The sequence below is a fragment of the Copadichromis virginalis genome, linkage group LG7, assembly GCF_057382275.1.
Source record: "Copadichromis virginalis isolate Kocher_CV1m ecotype Utaka linkage group LG7, C_Virginalis_male_GT1.1, whole genome shotgun sequence".
NCBI lineage: Eukaryota > Metazoa > Chordata > Actinopteri > Cichliformes > Cichlidae > Copadichromis > Copadichromis virginalis.
The window spans coordinates 52,214,916-52,242,562 of NC_140624.1; the positions used below are offsets into that span (position 1 = coordinate 52,214,916).

The 27,647-nt window shown below is 40.7% G+C and overlaps 1 protein-coding gene across 1 annotated transcript in view; it reads right to left on the reverse strand.

Annotated features, from left to right (window-relative positions):
* Positions 1–27,647, reverse strand: part of LOC146706097 (carboxyl-terminal PDZ ligand of neuronal nitric oxide synthase protein) — a 55,649-nt gene that overhangs the window by 16,494 nt on the left and 11,508 nt on the right. Inside the window, exons 3-7 of the mRNA XM_085464118.1 lie at positions 9,177–9,269; positions 9,012–9,070; positions 7,602–7,710; positions 6,818–6,959; positions 4,684–4,856 (exon numbers count right to left, since the gene is read on the reverse strand). Of these exons, the coding sequence (XP_085320244.1) occupies positions 4,684–4,856; positions 6,818–6,959; positions 7,602–7,710; positions 9,012–9,070; positions 9,177–9,269 (576 nt within the window). The remainder of the gene's footprint in view (positions 1–4,683; positions 4,857–6,817; positions 6,960–7,601; positions 7,711–9,011; positions 9,071–9,176; positions 9,270–27,647) is intronic.

Here is a 27,647-nt window from a genome sequence, read left to right on the forward strand (position 1 = left end):
ACGGAGCTGCTAGCTGCATGTCCTAGCTGCATAACATGACCTATTTATAGACCTTGGACAGATTAATGCAATTACCATACTAGCGGGATATAGACTTTCCTGTTCTGTCCCCAAGATCAAGATAGTCATCCACTGAGCTCCCGAGGGGCCCCTGCTGTAATGCCACTTCTATAAGCTATATGCTCATTACCATATGATTTTCTCGTTTCCTTCCATCCTGCCTCCATCTGTCCTGTAACACATTTTAACGATTTTCCAGATGATCTCTGGTAGCATAAAAATTTCCTGGAGATATAGGGCATTCCTTAAGTAGCTTTTCACTTCCCCTCCTGCCTTGCACAGTAAGAAGGGCAGATAGGTTGTGGGTTTCTGCATCTGGGGTATTTGCAGTCATCAAAAAATGGAGGTTGTGTGTGTGTCTGTATGTGTGGTGATGGTTTCATGACAGAACATACATGTAAAACATATAAAACACAAGATTTATATGTGTATAATTACACCACTTATTATTACTAAAATGAAATGAAAAGAAAAGAAAATGCCACATCTCACCACTAGAGGGCAGGCAGAACACTGTAATGTACTTTCAAGTTCAGGCAGATTTTTATGAGAGGCAGCTCACTGGCATTACATTAAAGATGAGGTTTTAGCTCTAATGTATCAATGTATCTAATGTTGCTCTCACAGGTTCTGACACTGACACATAGCAAGTCTGCTTTACCACATTTTTAATCAACTATGAGCAACAAACTATAGTGATCATAACTTTATGAACACACCATTTTGTCCATTTTACACAAGAGCTTTCCATTTTAGTCTCTAACATCCTTGCTATTTTTGAAGTTGATGGGAATTAATAAAAACAATGTCACATGCTTCAAGCCACCACTGGGATAGGCTATGGCCGGCACCTTAGTAACCAGTAACCAACAAAATGCACAACAAAAAATACATTTTGTTTACAGTCTGTTTTTTGGCTAATTAAAATTGGAATCATCATAGTTAACACGGGACACGGGAAGTTAGCTAGCTAGAGCTAGAGCGCATCACCTTTGCTACTCTTTTGTTCAAATAGAGGCAAACAAGCAAACCAAAAAACAAGATGGCGACATAAGGCCCTGGTTTCACAGACTCAGAGGAAAAACATATCAAATGGTAAGAGGCTGATGGCAGACACTGTGAAACTGATTGCTAAAACTTTATTTGCATAGGCCTACAACCAGTCAGTGACCCATCCCCTGCCAGTAGGCAAACAGTTGCTGGAAGCTGTTGGTACTTGGTAGATGAAATTGGTTTCAAAGAGGTACAAAGTGCTGTGCTGAAAAATTCTCTGTGATATCTTTGGTTGTTTGGTAGCTGTTTGCCGCAGTTACCCATGGTTTGGATGTAAGTTTCCATGTCTACAAACACTTGCTAACTGCTCTACGAGCGGATACTGGTAAAAGTGCAACACAAACTAGAAATGGAAAACGTTGGCCTTGAAAGTAAAAGTTGGGCACAACTTTTACTCTGAAGAGGTTTGTGTCAAACAGCGTGGGTTTTACTACTGCCTGCAGACAAGCTTTCTTTCATACGAACTACAGGCAACAAAGTGTTAGCAACCACAAAGAGCTTTTTAATCCAGTGCCCCCTTTATAAGCAATTTCAAATCAATAGCCAGGAACCACTCTCAAACCAGTTGGGGAATACACATTTTTCACCAGTGACCAGAGGTTGTCAGAGGGTCCCCGACTCGTCTCTAGGCCTGTGTGACTGAGGCATAAGATGACAAACTATAAGTAAAATGGTAGTCTACAAATCAGTAGGTGATCACAGTGGCCATGTCCATCTTTTATATACAGCCTATTGGGCAACAAATGTTCACTTACTTAAGAATTCTAGTTAAGGAAGACTTTTTTAAGGTAATAACATTTTAAATGTACATTATTAGCTTAAAAAAAGTTATGAAAACGCTTCAAACTGATGAAAATCAGTGTTAGTAGTTGTCTAACAAAAAATACACTCAAAAAAGCAAGCTGATTTAACACTTCAGATGGTGTCAGGGGCATTTCTGTTCATTTCTTTCCCACCCTTGTGGTGAGTGTTATCATCCTGGCATTCAAATACAGCCAGTCCCTTTGTCAGCTTTACTTTACATCTTTCCTGATATCCAATATCTCTCATTATTCCTTCCCTCATCTATTTTTTTACTAGCTGCTCACTCTCTCTTATTCCCTCCTTGCTTATCTTCATGGTGCAGATGTTGGTGAACCCCTCAATGGGATTACGGTGGCGTTTCTCAGAAAATCAAAGGGAACACGCTGGGTTTTTGGGATTAAGTGTCGCCCGTACCCAGCCAGCAAAAATATTCAGGTTCCTTGCTCCTATTGCACTCTCCCTCTTTTAGTAGCATGATAACAACTGTGCTTGCCACACTTGGTCCTGGTGACAAATCCAAAAGCAAGACATCATAACACACCAAAGCCTTTGCATCTTTTCCTCCTATTGCTCTCAAAACCATAAAGAAAGATCATTGTCAGCTTTTAATTTCACAGGGATTCAAGCTCTGCCACATGTTAAACACAATCTAACCAAAATCTATTATTTCCCACCTCATGCAAGAGTTATCAGGTTATTTTATGTCTACAATAGGCTGCCAAATAGCATCTTTTATTAGTCATGAAGATCTGCAGTCAGTGATGTGGTCAGGTACTGCAGTAGATGAGAAAGCACTATACTGTACTTACTTAGTTCAATGAGCCATTTGGCAGTGATATGCCTAGATTATAGTATCAAAACACCACTAGAGCCAAAGCAATGAATCAGAGTTGATGCCCTGCAGCTACAAAGGTAGAAGCCGTTTGATGCAAAAATGAAAGTCATCATTACAGTGTGAAAGCTCCTGCCTCACCCCTACAGCCAGTGTCAGAAATAAAACAGGAGCTTCCACATGGAAAATGTGGTGGAAATATATACTCCCGTATAAAACACGGGCATTTATAGTACAAGTTTGTGAATGTGAAACTGCAGTGTAAGGGAATTTTGCATGTCAAGTTTAATAAAAATATTGGCATAGTTAAAGAGTTAGTACTCTTTCATAGAAGTACTTGGGAAATAGTCCCTGTACTCTCCGTAAGTAAGACCTGGCTTGTGCTGCTTCTTTGTGTGATTTTTCAAAACAAACAGACTTTTTGTTATAACTGAGATTGTGCTTATGAATGATGCCAATTAAGGCAGTTTTTTTTTAGCTTGTTTCTCATTGTTGCATTAAATTGAAAGGGGAATTTTTAATCAGAGTACAGCATCAAGTCGGTTAATTTGTGGGATATGGATCAGGTGAGTTAGGGGGGTGTTGATCAGTTTCAGCTGCTTTGGTGTTAATGAAATTATCGACAGAGGGGGAACAATGGGACACAAAACAGAAATGGTTTTGTATTCAATTCAATTCAATTCAATTTTATTTATATAGCGCCAAATCACAACAGCAGTCGCCTCAAGGCGCTTTATATTATTGACTGTTTTGTAGGTGGAGGCCATTGAAATGGTAGCATGAGTCTAACTCCTCCAGGATTCAACATCAACACGTGCCATTGCCAAAAGGTTTGCTGTCCCCCAGCACGGTCTCAATAGCATGGAGGAGATTCCTGGAGACAGACAATTGCTGTAGTAGAGCTGGACAGCGCTGTAGAAGGTCCTTAACCCATCAGCAGGACAGGTATCTGCTCCTTTGTGTAAGGAGTAAAAGGATGAGAACTGCCAGAGCTACAAAATGACAACCAGCATGAACGTCTCTGACCAAACAATCAGAAGTAGTATTCACGAGGGTGACCTAAGGGCCTGTCATCCTCTAGTGGGCCCTGTGTTCACTGCCTGACACCATGGAGCCCGACTGGCAGTTGTCATGAAATATCAGAAGTGGAGCTAAAACTAGTGCCCTGTGCTTTTCATAGATGGCAGCAGGTTCACCCAGAGTACATGTGACAAACATGAAAGGGTCTGGATAAGCCATGGAGAACGTTATGTTATCTGTCTGACTGGTTTGGTGGTGCGTCAGTGATGCTCTGAGGAGGCATATCCATGGAGGGATGCATACACTGCTACAAACTAAGTAACGGCACCCTGACTGTCATTAGGTATTGGGATAAAATCCTTGGATCCATCATGAGACCCTGTGTTGGTGCAATGAGTTCTGGGCTCCACCTGACAATGCTGGGCTTCATGTGGCAAAAATATGCACGTTTCTGGAGGATGAAGGAACCGATACCATCGACTGGCTCCCATGCTCATCTTACCTTACCTCCAATAAAACAACAAAAACTGCCTCTCTACAGTAATCAAATGAATGTATGCGTCCACTTATTGCAGTAGACTGTATGTGAACGAGGCTGTTCGGCTGGAATTTATTTCATTCTCTTAATGCTGGAAATGGGAAATAAACCCTTCCAGCTCTAACGTGTTGTCCAAATGTAATCGTGTGAGTTTGAAAAATAAATAAGATGCTGACATACAAAATGTTACCATAACTTCTGTGTGCAATACAGAGTAAGACTGATGGCTTTTCAGAAAGGGAAATATATCATAAAATAAAAACCTGTGTATTAGGTGAAATATCCTGAGCTTCATGAATAATAAAACAACATGTTTCTGTATGTTCATGTACCTGATATGTCAAACCTGTTCCAGCTTTGTCTTACAGTATCTTACCATGATGGTCTGTCCAGGCTTGACGACGTTGAGTTCAGCCAAGCTCTGGAGAATTTCGCTCACTGCCTTCTCACACAGAGAGCTGCCAGCTGCAGGATCTTCTCCTCCTCGCCGTCCCTCATGTTTGCTGTCCTGCTCATCTTCCCCTCGCTCTGCCCCCGTCAGTGTGCGACCTGTAGAGGAATACACAAAAATGTCCACATCTGGTACATGCTAGATGTTCTCTCACATGTCCAACTTAAAGAGTAATTTACTGAACAAGCGCCTATCAAACAAACACGGCCCAAATTTATATAACTCTATAATAATGCTATTTCAAGCACACACATCATGAATAGCTCTCTTATGTCAGATAACATTTCAGTCACTTTGAAAATTACCCTCATTACATGCAACACTGGCAATCACCCAGTTTTTTTTTCTCCAGTAACCTGAAAGCTGTAATCATGGGAATCTTTCCCACTGCTTCCCCCATCCTACCTACACAAACTGTACTCAGCACGAGGCCTTGGAAAACACTCAAACATTACATATTATCTTAAAGTTGTTCCTTAGATTCATTTACATCCCGGTGTAACCAGTCATGTGCCTGTTACCATTCAATCACCGTTCTAAATGAATCGGATGGTGAGATTTGACAGTTCAATTTATGCCATGAAAAAGCATGTAATCAGACTGAAGAAAGGCAAAGTCAAACCTAAGTGACCAATGTCGCTCATAAATACTCACTTTTCCAGTGTTCACCAAATTTAACGTGGAATGGTTTCTTTTCTTATTTTTAAGCTTGCCTTTGTGGAGAAGGGAAATTATTTTACTGCTATTGTTAAATAATTGTCATCAGTACCATTGCATTAATAATATAATCTGGAGTTTATATTGCATTCAGATGTTTAAACAGTGTGTGTCTTTCAGAGAGACTAAGTTGCAGGCTGACAGGAAGTTGCAGGTTTGCAGAGTGTGCCTTTTGCAGAACTGAAACCGAAAGCAGAGTCTAAGTGTAGGTTATTTTGAGGAGCATTTGAGGACGAGACACAGACAGTAGGTGAAGAGGTGACACAAAGAGCATGTGAGGTCAACACATACACACACATTAGTTAAATTTATTTAGAGGAGAGATCAGTTATGTCTAGACAAGAAAGAGGAACAATTCACTTTGAGATAAGAACGGAAAGTACCAAGCCATGAAAATAGAAGATGATTTTCTGGGTGAAAAGTCATGATGATGTTGATCTGATCTATGTATAAAATGTACCGGTGACGCATGAAGGGGCGTCAGTAAACAAACCCTGATGCTATAAAATATCTGTTCATGCTTTGATTAAGTCGAGGACTACTGGCTGTCTGCGTACAGAGTGTCTTCCCACACGTGTGTTCATTAAAATCATTGTTTGACCAAAGACCTTCTGGACCAAGGCTGGTTTGTACTCTCCTTCCTCAATTTTGAACCTTAACACCTTTAAAAAAAAATCTATGTTCTTTAAAGTCCTTAAAAACATACACTGTAGTCCACAATATACACAAACAGTCATGTTTCCAGAAAATCCTAAGCACTAATACTGATTATGCTGGCAATCTCCTGATTTTTCATGTCACCCAGCTTTGGTTTATGACCAGAAACTTGCCAAACTGATGACTTTCCCGACCTTCCTCTACTTTTATGTATATATCAACATCTCCATCTCAATCAAGTGTAAGCTTAAGTAAAACCGTAATAATATTTTCAGTTTTCTCTTGATGTTTTTATGGAAATTTTGCACCAACTGTATATTATAGCATTTAGATCAGGTGCAATAGGGCAAGCGCGGGGTACACCCTGGACAGGTCGCCAATCTGGTGCAGGGCTAACACAGAGAGAGACAACTATTAGTACTCACCTGTAGCCCTATGGGCAATTTAGAATCATCAGTTAACCTAACTTCACTAACTGCATGTCTTGGGAGGAAGCCGGAGTGCTCTGAGATAACCCAAACACGGAGTGTCCATGGCCATTTGAGCCCAGGAACATCTTGCTGTGAGGTAACAGTGCTGCTCCATTTTAATGTCATATTTATTATAATAAATAAATAAACGTGTAGATAGTAAGCTGAATTAGAACTGACAGAAAAATTAGTAAATCTCATCATGTTGTCCTCACCGTGGCTGCTGGGCTCCTCTGTTGACTTGTCACTTTCTCCGTCAGCCTGCCCGTCAGCGTCCTGCTCGGCGTGCTGCAGGCTGAGCTTGTGGCACACCTCAAACGCCTGACCTACTGTTCGCACCATACGCATGGCCTGTGTCTGCCACAAAAAAGAGGAACATTGTGATAGAAATCAATGCTTATAGCAGAAGTACAGCATAATAAGTCAGTTACACTGATCAGCCTAATACAAGTTTTAAATATGAACTATTAGTAATTTTGACATTTTATGAATTGGACAAAAACAAAATCCCCTTTGTGGCACAATTTTCATGACTGATGTAAAAACCAGAGCAGCAGTAACTTGCAAAAAAACTGCGGACATATAAAAAGAACCTAAAATGGGGAAAAGTAAAGAAATCCTTGTCTCAAATATGCAGCTGTAATCTTTGTCCTTGAGTGCATCTGTTCTGTATTCACAGCATGCTGTGGATCTGGTAAGCCACCGAATATTAAATAAGCCACTACAAATTGAATCTTAAATCAAATTTAAAACCAAATATCGAATAACATTCTTGAATGAAACAGCAAAGTGAAAATCACAGAATACTAAACTACCAGACCTGATGTCTTCTGCATAGTGTTTTCTTTCTTCTGCCTCTAAAGGCGGCTATGCCCCTGTAACCAAGCTCTGCTGGCCCTAACTTCAAATGGCTGTAACTATCATAGTGGACATAGCGGGGACCCATAATAAGCTTTTCATGAGTCTGGTTAGAAGACGTGTGAGCCAGTCAAACTGTACCTTCTTCTTTGACTTGAAGACGTTGCATCTGAAGGAATTACTGGAGCCATCTCTTGCAATGTAGCTGAAGATCTTTAAGTCCTGGGAGTCATGTGATACGTAGAAAATCCTGAAAACACAACAGCTGATTTTAAAAAAACTCTCTTGCCTTTTAATATTAGGCATTTGTATCTAATAGCAAATAAATGAGTGGAGCCCCACTGATTTAGCAGCGCCAGGATATTTGCCTTTTGCTTATCTGCAAATAATTCAGTATTGGCGTTTATTATGGCTGAAAAAAACAGGAGAAACACCGTTCAACTACTTTGTCTATGTTGATGTTGCATAGTTTGTCCACCGGAGGGCACTTTGCAACTTCCCCACTGGCAACGTGTGTTTGGAGTGTCACAAACAATCAGCAGAGCCAGGCAGAGCATAAATAAGTTAATAAATTAATTAATAAATAACTACACATAACAACTGAAAGGGACTTTTTTTTTCTAAAAGAAAAAAATATTAGTGGCTTTAACGTGATCGCAGAACCTTGGCTTTGTTATCGGTCTTAAAATCCTATATCATGAGGGTGTGGAGCCATTAATCAAGCACAAATAATTCACCTTCTTCAGAATCAAGTAAAAGAGCAATACTGTGCTCAAAGTGCTTTTTCAAAGACACCTGCTACTGTACTACACTACTGTGGCTTATACTGTACAGACATTATGTCGTGGTTGATACTACACTACTGCCAGTGCAGTAAACTGGCACAGGTCAATGTTTCATCTGTTTCTAGCTCCTCTACTGTCAAATGTCTCCACTGGGAAGCAGGCAAACAAATTATAGCGACCTACTGCTCAAAAAGCACACTTACACACACAGAAAGGATAATTACATTGAACATCACTAAGACCCTTGGTGAGGTGTGGTTCTGCCAAATGAGATCCTCCCACAGATTTATCCATAATTTACATGAACTTGCACTCAAATCTCTGACTGCACACAAACCTTGCTCCTACTAGCATCTGATATGCAGTACAATTTTGACACGTTACAGTTAAATCGCTTGGGAGCAGGTGACATCTTCACCTTGTCAACTGGTGACTGTTTGACTAAAAAAAAATTAAACAATGACAGAAACATGCTTCACTAACTACAGTGCATGCATAAGCTGTCCCCTATGTATTATGAATGTAGGCCACTGGGCCCGCAGTAAAGGACAAAATATCCACTTAGAGGGGTACACTGTATAACCTGTAGTCTACTCAAAGCAATTACTTTGGGTAAAGCATACATCAAGATGCAGAGAGCAAAGAACAGACTGTGCTGAATATCAGGCAGCTTTATCCTCTGAGTCTATAACCGAAAAAGGGAAGATGAGATGTTATTGCTTGTTTATATATGAAGATATGAACTTGTTTCGAGGGGTGCACTGACCTGTATATTGGATCGTGCATGATCAGCATTTTGCTCTCATCCCATGTCCATTCCTTTCTCTGTGAATGAAAAGAAAGAGCTTATATCTCAGTTCTAATATTCTCGTGGTGGTGCTTCATTTCTGAATCCAGGAGAAAACGGTCATTTTGGATTCTGGTAGCTTGCCTTCTGTTTCTTCCTTAGCATCACCTTGACCCCGTCCACAGACACCACGATGCTGACCTTTTTCTTCTTGATGTTCTTGGCCTTGAATTCGTACTGGGAAAGTAAATGAAAAAAAGTAGATCGGAATATTAATCATGCATACATAAAGAGCATCTTATCTTTTCTGCAGGATAGAAATGTGACTGCTGCAGTAGTGGAGCTTTAACTAAGTAAGAATTAGACTGCACCAAAAGTACCATCAGGGTGTACACCCCACCCCTGGCGTCGTTGCCCACCTCTCAAGGTTAAATACACGTAGACATTGAGGGCCAGCAGGAGGGACCATGCGCTTACCTGCTGCTCTCTGGCAGGTAGCTCCATGCCCTCCTGGGTTTTAAATGCACCTTAGAACACACATGCATCAACACTACAATGAGCGGGTGGAGGGAGGTTTGGAGTCTTCTCTCACCCCCGTTCTCTGCGACCTGCTGGAGCGGGGGGGCTAGGAGGAGGAGTTGGCCGTCCGACTGCGGTCTGGAGTGTGGGGCCTCCCTGCTGCTGCGGAGTCGGGGCGGTCTGCCTCCCCCCACCGCAGGGAAAAGGGTAACACCACCTGGGTCTGGGTGCAGTTCCCCCTCCAGGTGAAAGGGTACCTAGACCCGGTTTGTAGAGTACGCTTGGGGAGTGTGATCGTGTGTACAGCGTCTCTTTATGTCTGTCTCCACGTTGGTTGAGTGTGGAGTAAGAGCATATGAGAGCATGAGGGTGGGAATGGATGTTTGTGTCTGTGTGTGCCTGTATTTCTGTGTCTATATGTCAGGTTGGGTGTCAGGCGCCACCTCTCTGGGGACATCTCAGGCCCTCCAAGGTTTGGAGGCCTATCTCCCCCTACCACCACTTCCCCTGCCAGTGGCGGACTCCCTCAGACATCGGTGCGTTGGTGGTTCTTTGTGTCCGGGGATGGGCGTCCAGGTACACACCGGCTCACTCCTTGGCGGCCGCTTATCGGGGCCTGGAGCCTGGGGCTCGCTCGGGCCACTTCGGAGGTGGGGTGCCCCCGGCCTCTCGGCCTGGGGCTCGGTCACTCAGGCGCAGCTGGCTGCCGGCGGAGCTCACGGGCGCGTCACTGCAACTCCCCCTGGCTTCTGCTCCGCGGCTGCTGAGTGAGCCCTCATCTGGGACTCTCCTCAGCTCTTTCTGGGACAGTGGCGCGGCTGCCCCTCTGTTGGTCTTCCTTGGTCTCTTGTGTTCTGGGGGCCTCTGGATGTCTGGAGTTTTGATCTCCTCCATACCTGCTTCATGCCCTGGAGGACGGGGCTGTGGCCCCCCCACACCCTCTAACAGATCATTACATGAAGGAACCTTTTAAAAAAACAAGCGCGTCCATGCTCACAGGTGTACACACGGGTGATCACACCCACAAACTACACCCTTTTTGGCTCCTACCTCAAAGCACACTGTGTGCTGTTGATCTTATGTGCTGCACAATAATGTTTAACATTTAGTATTTACTGTCATATTCCCATATATCATTGTGATGTTGTTTATTCTATTACTCTTGTTCTCTTCTGCTTGTTTTCTTTTTTCTTTCTTAGCAGGTGACCCAGGTGATTGGAATATGTATTTTTTATTTCTTTTTTTTTTTCTGCTCATTCTGTTGGTTTTTGTCTTTTGCCCTTCTCCCCCGTCCCTCTTCTCAGCTGTTTCTCTTTCCCTCTTTCTTTCTCCCCTTCTTTCCCCCAGTCAAGTCTGTCCCGTATTCAGTAAGTGAAAATAAAATAAACAATAAAAGGTGAATCAAATGGACCATTACGGCAAGGCTGGGATGGTTAATTTGGTAAAGTAAATCCGTTGGGCATCTTTCTTTGCCTTTAGACAACAATTCTGATGGCAAAAGAGCCAAACGGGACAGGCAAAAAAAAAAAAAAAGAAAAAAAAAAAAAGAATTAGACTGCACAATAGTGAATGATCATAGAAAATAAGTCTTTTATAGCAATTTCCTAATTCCATCTGTTTGCTTTCAGATGATTATCTGAAGACACATGCAGGATGAAATCAGATACCTTTGGAAAAATGCTTAGAAACTACATTCACCAGTCACTTTTTACATACACCTGTTCAGCTGCTCATTAATGCATCTACCGAATCAGTCAATCACGTGCTCAAACCCAACACTGAACGTGATTAGAGGGATTTTGGTTGTTGTATTTCACTTAAAATTCACTCTGACATTGTGTTTCATACTTGTTATACAGTCGCATCGCACACATATACCAACAACTCCAGTTCTTCACTGCAGTGAGAGATGTCTTGCTTTGGCAGGGTGGCAGCATTAAGAGAACAATCTATCAGCATTAAAACAAAAACAGCAGTGCACTTTAATTTATCAGCATTTTTAATGGCTTGGCAGTTTGCAATAAGAATTCTGATCAAGTCCGATAAACATTTGCAGCCAAGAAAAAAAACACTTCGCCAAAGCTCTCAGAGACAGACAAAACAGCCCCTCAGCTGCAATGCAAGTCGAGTACATCGAGTATCGTGTTATAAAGACTGTGGCCTTGCAGAGCTGAACCACATCTCTTCTTGGAACACAAACTATCCTACTAAATTAAACAACATTTAAGTACAAGGCCTTGGGTATGGGTTTGTCTCCATTCTGTTAGCTGAGAAGTACACAACAGCTGTGTCTGCACAGAGTGACTAACACATTTCCACCTCATCAGCTGGCCAGGCACTCTGCCGAGGAAGTTAGCAAGTCTGGCCTGTCGACTCAGATCAGTTATAAATAAGAAGCAACTCTTGTGAGCTACCAGCTATAATGGCTTACAGTGAGGCCGCAGGAAACATCCATCTTTCATGTCCCAAAATGCCCATATTTTGTGGACTATATTTGGTAACATATGCCTGCAATATGAGATGAAATTCAGCTGCAGAGGGGAAATGTTGAGACCTTACTATCTAGAACAGGGGTGGGCAATTCCAGGCCTCGAGGGCCGGTGTCCTGCAGGTTTTAGATCTCACCTTGGGTCAACACACCTGAATCACATGATTAGTTCATTACCAGGCCTCTGGAGAACTTCAGGACATGTTGAGGAGCTAATTTAGCCATTTAAATCAGCTGTGTTGGTTCAAGGACACATCTAAAACCTGCAGGAACACCGGCCCTCAAGGCCTGGAGTTGATTGGAGTTGAACATGATTGTGATTAGCTTAGAAAACTCAACTCAGCTCAACTTAAACAACTTCCACAGCTCCCCTTCCTCCATCTTAATATAAAAAAAGCCTTCAGCATCATTGAAGTTGCTTATCTAGTTGTACCAAAACCAAAGTACACTCATGTATCCAAATGCAGTCAGATTCATATATTTTCTTCTAAATCTCAGCAAAAAACTTGTCTGACAAAAGTAAATTTTCTATATTATATTGCAAATGTGATTATACTTCAGTTCGTTGAATGAGTAAAAAGAATGGAAGAGAAGAGAATATAAGATGTTGGCATGCAAAATAAATGTGAATAAAAGTATAGAGACAAAGAAGGGTAAGAAGCCTATAAAATGGAAGAGAGAACATAGGAGGAGAGGCGAGCAGATACAAAGAGACAACCGGAAAGGAGGTTAAGAGACAACCGTTGTTACGTAAGGACCCCCCGGAAATTGTGACCTTTTAATTCAGCTACACAATGGTAGTAAATAGCAATTAGCTGAGCCTTATGAATTCAAGACCTAACAGATATGATTCTGAGTCACATCTGTGTTGTATTTTAACCTTATATATATTCACACTCTGAATGTCTCCAAAGACAGAGTAAATAACTGTTGTGACTCGATGAAGTCATTTTTGTCACCCGTTTCCGTGTTTTGTGATGATTTTCTCCTTGTGTCTATTTGCCCTGCTCTCTCAGCCCTGGATCCATGGTGATTAAAGTTTCAGTCTCTAATTATACAGAAAGGAGTCCTGAGAGAGCTGATTAAACAGAGAACAGGTCTTTAAAGTGGAAGAGGACAGAGAAATGCACTGCAGAAACAGAAAGAAATTCTAGTCAGGATTCAAAAAAAGAGTACCGTCACAGCCATAGCAGTGCTTTCAGCTAAATACTAGAATAGAATAGAAATATTCTTTATTGTCCCTCATTGGGGAAATTCACTTTCACGTTCCAGCAACAAAGTGACAGGCAAATGGAGCATGCAAGAAATAATAGACTCTACAGGGCAAATTCACCACATGAGAAAAAAAAACTAGCATGCATTCTTGGTGTTTACTGTCATATTTTGGCATCACAAGGCTAGTGTTTGGTCATAAACCAGAATTTAAATCATTTCTTTATTTTTTGAGAGCCACGCTGTGTAAAAAATCACTATCAGCAAGATAGTACAGACTACACTATACAACTACTATGACAATGATTAAAGCAATTTAGCTTACAAGCTAAACGTAAGTCCTGAAAGTAACAGAATTAACTTCTGAAAGATTTTTGGGGCTCCAAGACCAAACGGATTATCTGCAACAGATTTCTAATGTAAGACTGAGGAATAAAAAAAACCGAGAGCTAAAAAAAGAGGACTGTCACAGTCATAGAGGTGCTCTGAGCTAAATACTAACATGCAGCAAACTAGCATCAGAGTCATACTTTAGCATCATGAGGCTAGTGTCTGGTCATAAACCAGAAATTAAAACCTAAACAACACAACTGCTATGACAATGACTAAAATACTTTAGCTTGCGAGCTATTAGTTATTATTAATCTCTGACACTCTTCCAAGTATTTTTTGTCCTGCCTTCCTCCCTTCACCCCCAACCGGTCATGATAGCAGCCTATATAAATACTATATAAATAAAATTGAATTGAACTGAAAATTGAATTACCTAAGTACTAACACTAACTAATAGTTCCAAAGCCTAACAAAAATCTGCAACACCAATCTAATGTAAGACAGAGGAATACAAAATAGAACAAAAATATCCTCCATACATTGATCTACACTGTGAGGTCTAATAAATACCAAAACAGGAGACACGAAACTACCTTTATACTGTACTTGCACAAGGATGTGAGAACACTCACACAGCTCATTTATAATTCACAGTTTATGCCAGAATTATGGTGAAGCAAAGTGGGATTTTGCAACTTCATCCAAAGTATGAAATTTTTATATTTTCTTTGCTTAAGTGCAAAGTGTTTTGAAATATTAAGGCTTTTTAATGCACTTGCATTGTTATGGTTTTCCCGGTATTGACATCAGAACAAACAATTAAAAGCTCATGACACAAGATGCACTAAGCCGTTGCATATGTCAGCTCTGAAAACCCTCAGGATATTCCAGAGAAGAGCTTAGTTCACTTTAGCGCGCTGCTACGGATGCTGAAACTTTCTGAATTAGGTTAGAGAAATTTAGGTAACCAGATTTACAGGCTCACGTGAGAGGAATAAGATCTGAAATGTAATGAAAGGTGCATGACTAATGAAGACTGAACAGACATGCAAAGGCACATGAGCTAAAAATCTCCCTTCAAAGACTTAGGTTTTAACCATAAAACTTTAGTTGCAATGCTGACAGTGAGTGTTGCAGTACTACAGCAATGTAAAAGCTCAAGGCGAACATACTGAGAGCATTTACTTCAGACCGTTCTCAGCCTGGATGTGAGCATTTAAGCCTTCAGACTCATCAGTCTTCCCAGACAGCGTAACAAATTCCAGTCAGCGTTTCCTCTCTGCAATCTATTATGAAAGTGTCAGAAAGAATAGTGATGGAAGTTGCTATGTGCACAAAACGAGGAAGGGAAAACTCACTCTCAGTAGAACATTTCAGATCACTGTTATATTTTGTTTTGAGCTAGCTATTTTACAACAGAGAAACACAGAGGAAGATTAAACCAAAGGAGAGAGATCAATCACTTTTTATTAGGAAAGTATAAGAAGGCAAGACAAAAAAAGGTTACAGAGCATTTTCAATTTGTGAGTAATTAAATATTTAATAGCTTCAAGGCAATGAGAGCCGCAGCCAGATCAGATACTTGAGATTGTTTATCTGACAAACTGCAATGCCCTCAGAATGATACTAAAATTTTGGAAAATAGCTTTAATATGTAAGACTATCTATTCATGTGGTTTTAAGGCCTGCAATGTTAGTACACGACTTTGTCCCAGACTGAAATATCTCAGTAGCTAGTGGATGGATTACAGCAGCTTTGACATTCATGTCCAAAAGACAAATCCTGTTACCTTTCCTAATTTTCCCTCGAGCGTCACTGTGATGCTACATTTTATCACTGAAATGTCTGCTAGACTTTGACTAGCCAGGACTTTGACTGGCCTGGACAGTCAGGTGCACCTTTAGTTCAGTGTTAATGAGCAAATGTTACCATGCTACATGCTAAAAATCTCCATTAAACCATTAGATTACCTTAAATACAGATATCAGAAACATTATAATACTATAGACCCTGCTACCTAAATTAACCCTGTATGGTGATCATGGGAGAATTCAGATAGTGTTTGTATACAAGTAACGCCCATTTTCACCCTGAATGTGATCAGTAATCTTTCTATTCTTAGTATTCTTACTGTACATATATAAAGACGAAAAAGAGACAAAGATGTGACTGATATCCCTTTTTTCTTGAGAGGCTGCAGAGCAAAGAACAGAGCTCCCAGTCATTATGTGGAAGTAATTACACTGCAGATACTGTAAATAAACCTCCGGGTCCCAAATGGTACCTGCCAGCAACCTCTAAATGAAAGGCCACCGAGTCCTACAGTTAACATTACTCGATTCATGTTTCAAATTCTGGCTTCTGAGAAAATTAAAATGAGAGGTTGGAAAAGGACATTTTTCCCCCTCCTGCTTGATGTTAATGGACATTTTAAGAATGAATAAATGAGGAGGGTTTTAGGTTGGGCAAATAAAAATCATGGAATGAGAAGGGCGCACCCCCGACTCCCACTCACAACCCTTCCCCGCTTTCAGCAATCCTGAAAAGCAGTGGAATGCGAGGTGCATTGTGGGTCACTCATGCTCCCCGTTGTACCATTGAATCCATACAGGAATCCACAATAGGCCCTATAGATCGCAACCTAGCAACGGCTTCATTATAATTCCCCAGATTTGGGGAGTTCCAAGGAATTTCACTGCTTTTTTTCCTGGATTCAGGGTACAATGAGATGACTGTTGGGAGCAGAACTGAGGCAGGAAGACAGACTAGCTACTCCAACAGCTGAACATTTAACATGAAAATAAAGATTTTTTTGGAAGAGGGGTGGGAAATCAAATTACTGGGGGAAAAAAACGAAATTCAATTAAAAATGAAGAAAATGTACTTTGCTGCATGAGTTGAACAGAAAGTGGAGCTTAAATTGCTGCTGCCGGTCACTCCTGAGGCCAGACAGGGAGGACAGAGTGACTCTCACGATAGCAGAGATGCCCAGACCTCCTGGCACGTCTCATCGTTAGTCAGCAGGAATGTGTGTGTCGGTGCAATTACCCCGGAAAATGACCTTGGCCTAGATCAGAAATGGAGGGGAGTTTTATTTTTCTTTACCCCGGCGACGTTACATATCTCTCTCTCTATATATAGATATATATGTGTGTTTGAGGGGACAAAATGAAGAGAAATAACGCGTGTGCTGACTGCTCTCTACTGTGTAATGATATTACTCCTGTTTGCAGCCCCCAGTGAGCAGCAGCAGTCTTTTCTCAAGAGAGAGCTGGTGTTAGCAGAAAACAGAATACTTAACGGCCTGCTAAATAGGGGCTCCTCCATGACAGCGGGCTTACGCGCAAGACGGGAGGCTGTTAAATAACTGCAGCTTTTTTTCTTCAGTAGAACATGGCACAGTGTTGATCGAAGGGCTTTGTTTACGCTGCTTCACCGTCATTTACTCTTCTTTAACCTGACCTCAGCATGTTTATTTTGGGACTTTAGTGACAATCTTCTACCAGGAATACAGGCTTCACCAGCTGGTCCCGACTCTCCACCAGCTCCATCTGGGACCTCCAGCTGTTACTTTTCTAGATAAATGGCTTTCATTACTTACACCGCAAGTCTGTTTACAGTGACTGACAGACAGAATTGACCATCACAGCTCGTGCTCGTGCATCTGTGCAGGGGGGAGAGGAAAAGAATGAAAGTCTGGGAAGCGAATACAACGGAGCGCATGGATTGATCGCCATCGTGTCGTTACGTTTGAAACGAAAGCGGCAAGGTCAAGATGAAAACCTTCCGCGGATGGTAAGCAGCGAGCGTGACGTGAGATGTGAGTACCTTTGGAGAGGATTCAACTACACTTGAGGCAGACTTGTCAGAAGAAGCAGCTAAGCCCCAGTGCGGGCCAAGGCAGGCACTCCTCGAGCGCTGGCGCCCTTGGAGTGAGAATGGGCGCACGCTTGAGTGAGTCACTGACAGGCACGGTGAAAGGACAGCCAGTCCCAGGGCGCTGACGGCAGCTACTCGGGGTTAGTCACATGGGAAGGGAGGAAATACAAAGGAACAACCTGAGCATGCCAAGCACTTGCACTCAATGAGAAACAGGCTGAAGGTGAAAGAGGAGCTGAGGCTGTTATTCATGTTATTTCACAACTTAGAAAACCCTTATCTTAAAAGAGTGAGTTACACACTTCTTTGTGTTTCAGGTGCGCTTTAACACGTTGTGTAAAACAGAGGAATTAATCAGGCATGTCTTGACATCTGAAAAAATGGAAGCGAGGGTGAACTGTACCAACACGCATCTCAGTACCCAGTGCTGCATTAACCTCCTAGGACCCGAACTCTTCCACAGCATGCATTTTTAATTTCTCTTTGATATTTGTGCATATTGGAGCCCGATGAATGTAAAACCAAAGAATTACCAGATTTTTTTTTTTTTACCTTATTTTTGTTTTTAAGAAAAATAAGAGCCACATATGAGGATATTCGTTTAAAATTTTGATAGAACAGTAGCAGCATAATGTCCTCGTAAGTGGATATCAGGCCCTTGTAGAGCAAAATTGAGTATTTTGGTCTAAATAACCCAAAATGTGATGTCCACATATGTGGACGCAGGTCCTAGGAGGTTAAGAGACAGTGACAGTGTCTGAAACTTGTGCAGTTTTGTTAAAATTATGGAAATAATCTACATTAAATGTGATACTATGAACACTTGTTGGTGTTTTGAAGGTCATAATCAGACTTATTCCAAAGAGTGTGGGTAAAAATTATTCATTCTTTATAGTTAAACACAGTTCTCAAGGAAAGGAAATCTGGCCCTGATGATGAATCTGAACAGCTGAATCTGTTGGATAATTTTACCTGCTCGGTATGGTTGACAACAGTGATGCAAATAATAGCCCTCTGTGTCATTTATAAAGCGCACGGCTGTCTGGATACCACTCAGGATCGATTTAGCCAGGGGTTTATATTACAATAAAGACGCCATCTAGGCCAGAGTGTTTCTGTTTAAAAAAGCACCAATGAAAACTGAAACCAAACTGTGTGTCTGAAATGGCAGGTGGAGCCACTGGGGCAACAGGGCATCATACAGAAAGGGGGTAAACGAAGGCATCTGGCTGATACAGGGATGCTGAGTGTGACTCTGTCCAAAGCAGTAGTCTGGCAAAGCAGCAGTCAGAGTAATAGGATTACTGGGATGAACGCTGTCAGATCACAAGCCATAAAATCCCCTTAGCACCCAGTGCAGGGGGGCAACCATCAGCGATCTACATCCATACTGTAACAGAGCTTGTACGGTACTATAGGCTGACTAATAAACACTTGTGTATGTAATATCTGACATCTGCTTTGAAAAAAATAAATAAATAAGCTGAGACCCAGAAGAAAAAATGTTTTGATATTTTTAGATTTTTTTGAATAAGGCTCTGATTTCCCCTTCTAGAAATCTGTGTGTTTACACACTACTTTGTATTTAATAATTAGTCATTTTTAGTCTCTGGCTCTCTTCCACTGTGTGTAGTTTTTCCTGTCTCCCCTCAACCCTTCATGGCTGCTGGCTGCCCGTCCCTGAGTCCTTCTTCCTGTTAAAAGGGAGTTTTTCCTTCCCACAGTTGAAAGTGCTTGCTCATATGGCGTGTTCTCTGTTATTGTCTGTACCTCACAATATAAAGCATCTTAAGAATAACTGATAACTGATTGTCAAAATAGCTGGTAAAACAGTTTTTTGTTAATCTGTTAAGCATTTCATTTCAAACCCTTCAACAGACTGGCGACCTGTTCAGGGTGGACCCCACCTCTCGCCCTATGGCAGCTGGGATAGACTCCAGACCCCCTGTGAACCTTAATTGGATAAACAGAAGAGAATGGATGGATGAATGGATACTAATCATTTCAGTAGTTGTTCTCTGTGTGCTGTCTCTTTGTTGGGCTAAAAACAAATCATCTTGGGTGTTGGGGAAACACTATGTGATGAACCATTTACTCGAACAATGCAAGGTTTGAGGTCAGTGCTTAATCACATGCTAACCCTGTTTTAGGGAGGCAAACATGGGCTGTGAATCAGGGTTGCCCACCATCTGTGCCTTACATGCAAACATCCCCCAAAAAGTCCCCTTGAGGAGGCTTTAAGAGAGTTCGAGAGCTTTCATGAAGCTCAGACGTGAGTAGCTTAAATCTATGACTGAGACAGCTTCTCATGCAGCCCACTACACCAGCAACAACATGTCTGACAACAGAAGGCAGTGCAAAGTGTGCCACCACATGGCATTGATTGATGACAGTCAGCTTAGTGCTGTCTGCAAATTTCATTCCAACCTGACTGCATCCTTCCACAAGACAGGGTTAACACTGTATGTAATAATATTTAAGTGAACTGTTTAAATCATTGTACGATTCCCACAATACCTGGAATGTAACTACAAACTCAAATGGCAGGGGTCGAGTGGAGTCACAGAGAAAGAGGAGACTGAATCTGGCCTGCATTCATTTCTTTAAATTAATCAGGTATCTTATTTGGTGTTTTCATTTCGCGGCCCTGAGTCTTTGAGGTCCTTCAGTAGTAATACACTGCAGAAGATTGGACGCAATCAAAGAGATCAAATACACCGAATGCCTTTTGTGCAGAATCAAAGGACTTAGTGGAGATGAGCAGTGTGCAGTCTGATAACCAGGACTATTCCTGTACTGTCCTTTTCACTTATTACCCAGAAAGTCTACAGCGGACCCACGCTGCTCACACACATACACACTTGTTTGTCGTGTAAAAGAATATATTACCAATTTGGGGGATTTAACCGGTGGGGTTTAAACATGAAAAAGCCAGCAGTCATTAAAACCTCACAATCTGTGATGTATGATGGTGTTTAGAGCCCAGCTGTATTTATATATTAGCAAAAGGTTTTTTTTCTTCTTAGACACACAAAAATCTGAAAAAATTGCATATTACTAAGATAATGTGACAGTGCTAGGGCTGCTCAATTAATCGAATTTTAATCACGATTACGATCTGGGCTTTCAACGATCATTAAAAATGACTGAGCCGATTATTAGCCCCTCCCTCATTTATCCGCGACACCTTAAAGGCCGGTCCGTGAAAATATTGTCGGGCATAAACCGGTCCGTGGCGCAAAAAAGGTTGGAGACCGCTGATTAAGAGGACCCGAGGGAAGCTCGGAAAGCTAAGCAGAAGTTATTTGGAGAGTGACTGCCGTTGGTTGAAAAGAGAGTTTAAAAAAAAAAAACTTCAGTGGTGTTGCACACTATTTTATATTATTTTTTTAAAGTTGTTGTTAACCCTTTAAAGCCGGTCAGAGCAGTAAGCTCCGTTTTGCGTAACTATTTTTAAATCCCTGTAGAACCTGAACCGTGTAAGCTAGCGCAATAATTTGTTTTGCATATGAAACCGGAGGAGTTGTACTTACATCTTATGCCATCAGCTTGTCCTTGGTCACGGTTTCGTTCCACATATAGCTTTGCAAAAATTGCATAAAAAGCGCTTGCAGGAAAAACATAATATTCCAGAAACACGCTTTGCCGTTCCTATCAGCTGTTCGTAACACTTCCCACAGTGAAATGATGCACATGCTGTTTTCTTTGCAAATTTGCATCATAGGATTGTTTTTTGTTTTTCCTGCAGTATATAAAAATTGCTGTATCTCCAAAATAAAACTATGAAGACACTCAAAATAAATTTCCTGTGGTGGGAAACTATTTTTTGCAACTTTATTGTATTTAAAGTTTTGAGGGATAAGCCTCTTAAATTTCTCCAAGTAGAAATATATGTAAACAAAACAAAAGCGATTTTCAATTTTTTTTGTAGTTTATTGCACTTTTTTGCAATTTATGTAATTACTATGGGCTTAATGCATACATATTATTAAAATATGGGCTATAACAGTTGTATTGATGTATAGCAACTTGAAATGCTCCCACAAATGGCACTACAGCATGTAAAAAAATAATATAAGCTCTGGTGGACTTGGTTCTATAGTAGGTCTTAAAGGGTTAAATAAATATCGTCAAATAATCGTGATCTCAATTTCAGTGAAAATAATCGTGATTATCATTTTTGCCATAATCGAGTAGCCCTAGACAGTGCAGTTAAAAAATAATCTTGGGTGTTTTGCTGCAAAGCTAAATGCAGCAGCCTTGGCTCGACTCCAACCCCCTCTGGTGGACAAACTATGCAACTGTCATAAAATCGCTGAAGGGTGTTTCTCCCACGTCTTCACTTCTCTTCTTTATTTTTTTTTATCAGCATTATATATGCGAATATCAGTATATTGGCATATAACCAATATTTGCCAATATATCAGTCAGGCTCAGTCAGGAGCTACAAGTAACTAGCTTGCTTAGCATAAGCGCTGAGATAACTTGTTCAGAGACAAGAATTGAGATTTCCACACTGGCGCTCCATTCTACATTACTTAACCATACATTACCAGATTCAGAAGAACTACATTACTCTTACACTGATGAACTCAGTTGATTGCAAATAGCTCATATATCCAATTGCCAAGCTCTAATCTGGGGCAATATTAGTTTAGTTTAGCTCCTTAAAGAAGCAAGTCCCCTATGCAAAAAATAGGAAAAGAGAGCCAACATTCATAAAGTATTCATAAAGTATTCATAAATACCACATCTAGACATTTGCCAGTGAAATCCCCCAAAACAGAACAGACCCTCTACCGTTCTTGTGCATGAATGCATAAAAATGATTGGCTCTAATTGGCTCTTTGGGGGACGTGATGGAGCAACCACCATAAAGGAAAAATTGCACTTGTATCTGATCATGGTGCTAAATGAAGTAAATTACTGACTGATGGCCTTCTGGGTGAATTCATGTTTGTGCTAGTTTTTTAAAGACAATCAGTAACTGCAGACGCATTCCATATAAAGTTTATTGGGCTTAACGAGGCACTAGAAGTAAAGGATTTATTCTCTGGAGACAAGTTTCATGGCAATCTACTCATGGGATTTTTCAGTTTGGGCACAAGTGCTCCCCAATGGCTGCTGTGGGCATCTAATTAGATTTTCACAAATAGCTGGCTCTTCAACAGAGACACAGGTTGGTGATATGACTGACATTTGATATGACTGTGTCCAAAGTTCTTTTACAGATGGTCAGCAGAATGAAATTGCTTGCTGGTATAATGGAGTCAGGATCATTCTGGAAAGCTACAACATGTTCCTGCACTTGTCTGATGTACCTAATCTAGGTGATGGTGACAGGAAATAGAGACAAATAGACATGAAAAAAGAACAAGATCTAAGGAGCTTAGGCTTTATCAAAAGCCACCAAAGACAGGCAGAGAAAGTGAGAAACCAGACCAGTCAAAGATTACACAGAAATTCAGCTGGGATCAAATTATTCAAAGGAAGCACAAGAAAACATGAAAGAGTTCAGAGTTTAGGAAATTGAGATTCTGCTCCCAAAATAAGCTAAAGCCTCCAGTGCATATCATTATACAGCTTGTGGGCTGTCTCTTCCCTCATTATTCATTCAGTTCTTCTGCCCTGATGGCTTGATGCTTGTGAAGATAACAATGAATGCAGCAAACAGTTTCTCCAACTTTCACTGCAGCAGTTTGTTACATAAAATCTGTAAAGGAAATCACAAAACATGAAAGCCTTGATGTTTTTGTCTTCAGTCAGTCCACTAAAAATACAACAGTTTTTATTTTATCTGTATTTTAACCTATACTGCTTATGCTGCAGGAACACGGTTCTTTGTAAGACAAAGATATTGTTAATAGACAAGTATGAGCCTGTATTGGCCAATCACAGAGTGGTATTAGCAGCTACTGTGGATAATACATGTTGACATGATAAACTGGATAAACTCACAGTTCACAAATGGTGAGATCATCCAGTAGACTGACTTACACTATTGTTTAAAACACTCTCAGCACTGTATGTAATAGAGTATGCATCAAAGCTGGGCAGATTATGTTTATAATCAAGCTTTGTCTAGTTTGTGAACTGTTCAATGATCCAGTGACAACGACGTTTCTGTTTAAAAGAAAGAAGAGCTCTAGCTTCCCTACTAAACATCCGTTGGTGCCACAGACATCAAATTTAGGTGAGTTCACAAATTTGCGAGTAAAGGACAAACTAAACTGAACTCAATTTTATTTACATAGCGCCAAATCACAACAGCAGTCATGTCAAGCCGCTTTCTATTGTAAGGTAAATGTCCTACAATAACAAAGAGGAAACCCCAACAATCACATGACCTCCCTATGAGCAAGCACTTGGTGACAGTAGGAATGAAAAACTCCCTTTTAACAGGACGAAACCTGTAGCAAAACCAGCTGGAGGCTCAGGAAGGGGCAGCCATCTGCTGCGACCGATTGGAGGCGAGGGGAAAGAGAGAGGATAAAAGATGCACTGTCGAAGAGAGCAAGATATTAACAATAATTAATAATGTTAAAAAGGAACGTTGTGCTCACCTTATGCCAAACAAACGTCTTACTTGAAGTGAACATGAAAAAAGCTGTGATTGAGAGGTTTGGTGCTACAAAGTAGTTGAACAATTTGATATATGTTTGCAACAACTTAACATATATATTATATGTTAGGTTGTGGCCTCAAAGATATCTATGTTAATACAAAATCTCCCACTGAACATCATTGGCTCTGCCAATGTGCGATACAGTAACTGGAGAATTATGCTAGATTGCTTTTAGTTTGATCGCATTCACTGGCTTGTGGGTGCCGTCAGAGGTACAAATGAGTGGGAACAATAAGTAATGTCAATCTGGCACCTTCAGTTATTAAGTTATTAAATCTGATTGGCAGTTTTATACATCATTTTATAACTTCTCTTGTGCTGCAGGCTGATTCTACCAGCTGATGCCAAGCATACATTCAAATCAGAAAGCAGTGGCACCACAACGTCTTGCCTGCACACACTCACATGCTTTATCCTCTTTACATCAATCCTGAGTACGTGGATCCAGATGTCAATAAAGCTACGTTCAGAACCTAGCTTGTTACACTTTTTCAATGGGCAGGTTATTTCAAACAGCTGAACAAATATCGCCATACACATAATATTACATTCACATGATTATTACATTTTCAAAGGTAAATAGTATTGCTCAGCAAGTGACATGATACTGGAAATTTATAGTTTTATCTAATATTAATGAATTGTTGTTTAAATAATAACAAACATAATATTTGTGTGTTATTCCAAGGCTACAATGGACAAAGGAGTGCATTTGCAATAAGGTGGTTAAGTTTAAGGCGTGGAATATCTTACAACTACTGGTTGCGGTGTCCATCATCAGTGTCAGGTTAGCTCAGAATTTATAGATTTCAATTTAAGCTGATAACACTTTGTAGTGTAATGTGCAAATTCCACCTTTATACTAACTTTATACTGGCTAGGGTCTGGAAAGCAGTCGTGATAGCTCATGTAAGATCTGCTCATATATCCACAAAGAGCAGTAAGCCTCAGAGTCCCAGTATCACTGGTCAGGTGATCACAGCCTGTCCACAAAGAAGAAACATCTACTAGAGCTCATTATACCGTGGAGCAGCCGTGGTGGGTCATCTAGTCATTGGAAGGTTGCTATTTTAATCCCTAGCTCCGGTCTACATGTTTACATGTGAATTATCCTTGGGAAAGATGTTGAACCCTAAGTTTCCACCCATGTGAGTGTGTGAGTGAATGTTAGACAAACACAGAATAAAGTGCTTTGTGATTGGGTGAATGAGGCTAAAAACAAGGTGCCTTTTACTTCAATTAAACACTCGAATGTGCTTTCTATGTATCAGTCCATAATACACATAAATGTGGGACTGCCTTTTGAAAATGCACAGCTTTTAATTCAATTAGATTTGCATAACAGGTTTACATGCAACTTAAAACAAGGTATATATTAATTGCAAGTAGGGCAGGGCAATATGGCCAAAAATATTTATCACGATATACATATGAAAATTTGCAACAACGATATCACTGACGATATAACTGATGCAAGACAAAATACTTTACAACTCCACAACTTTATTAGTGCAAAAAAAACCATCAATGTATTTTCACTTAAAGCAGCTGTTTTTTATGTGCATCAAAGCTAAAAATTTAACAGTGCAAATGCAAATTCCTTGCTGACAGTTTAACCAAAAGGCATTTCCAGTGGAAATTGGTCGACATATCCTCAGCATAACCATGTATAATATCCACAAAACTTAAGAGGTTATACGCACACAATAAGGCAGTATTATGTTGAAGCACAGTACGTATCACTCTGCGAGGCTCCTGACTACGATAACTGTAATGCTCCGAAAATCCATCAAGCGGTGCGGCTTCGTAGTATCGTACTAAAAAAATTTTTGACAGATTTTTGAGCGTCGTGTACCACATAAAATCGATTCGAGGTCAGTAAGCACAGCCAGAATTCCTACATAAGGCACACCGGATTATAAGGGGCACTGTCAATTTTTCAGAAAATCAAAGGATTGATTTTAAGTGTGCCGTATTTCCTGCTTGCACGCTCTACCAAAAATTGTGCTCTGTTGTGTATCTGATGGACGAAAGCCAAACCAGTTCCACACCACTGAAGTTGCACCATTTTTACAAACCAATTCTGGTTCATCCTCTTCATTCAACGATCCGCTTTCGCCCTTCTCATTCTCCGTCGCCGCCGTGCTTTTTCCACCATGTGCATATGAAAACAAAGGCACTACGCATGCGCATTTTACCCATATTCTATCGCAATATTTCATTTTCTTATCATTGCCCAACATTATATCGAACGGTATGATATGGCCCAGCCCTAATTGCAAGCAAGTCCTATAAATCCATATAAATACAAGTTAAATATCACTGTCACAGACAAAGGTTAAAAGAGCTCAGCTTTGGGAAGGAAAGAGATGGTGACTAAGATGAGGTGAGATGAGATAAGGAAGGAAGGAAATAATTTATTGCTTGACTGACTGATGAGAACACTGAACCACATTCATGTCAGGAGGAGTGTTGGTTCACCTGAGTTGATGAGTTCAATTCAAACTGGAAATTAGCCATACTTTAGCTGTGTCTCCAAATATGGAAATCATAAATTTGCTACATTAAAGGTATCAAGACATCCCAAGTAAGCAGTAGGAAGCTGTTAAAGGAGCAAGAGTAATGTGTAACTAACTGATGGAGGTACGTTTGCATCAACCTGAGCTTAATCCTTAACTGCTTTGTGCATATTTGAACCACGGCACATCTGAGACAGGAGAGGAATGATGAGAGGGAGAGTAATACGGTAGTAAAACAAAAAGAAGATCAGGGTCTTGGGGAGCTGAATTGGGGGAATGGAAGATTGAGACCTTCAGGTTTTATATGTAGCACTTTGGAAGAAGATGAGAGAAGTGAAATGAATGTGCAGGCGCGCACACCCACACAAACGCACACGCGACTCCAAATCACATTTAGAAGTAGGGCAGCCTATCCTGCCAGCTCGAAAGCCTGCAGCACTTTCCTCAATCATTATCCAACAAACGATACTAAAGTACGATAGGCCCAGTTTTATCTGCCTACTCATGCTAAGGAAGAATGCCCCCAGGCAGAGAAGCACAACTTCCAAAGATGGCACGTATATTTTAAGTAATATGACAAACGGACACGTGGTCAAATAGACTTTTTTGTTGCGATTATGAAAAAAAGACTTTTAACCTTGTGTGTCTTTAAAAACTGCCGGCACATTATAGAAAACAGAGTGCTAATCTGAATACAGGGAGTGCAGAATTATTAGGCAAATGAGTATTTTGTCCACATCATCCTCTTCATGCATGCTGTCTTACTCCAAGCTGTATAGGCTCGAAAGCCTACTACCAATTAAGCATATTAGGTGATGTGCATCTCTGTAATGAGAAGGTAGTGTGGTCTAATGACATCAACACCCTATATCAGGTGCATAATTATTAGGCAACGTCCTTTCCTTTGGCAAAATGGGTCAAAAGAAGGACTTGACAGGCTCAGAAAAGTCAAAAACAGTGAGATATCTTGCAGAGGGATGCAGCAGTCTCAAAATTGCAAAGCTTCTGAAGCGTGATCATCGAACAATCAAGCGTTTCA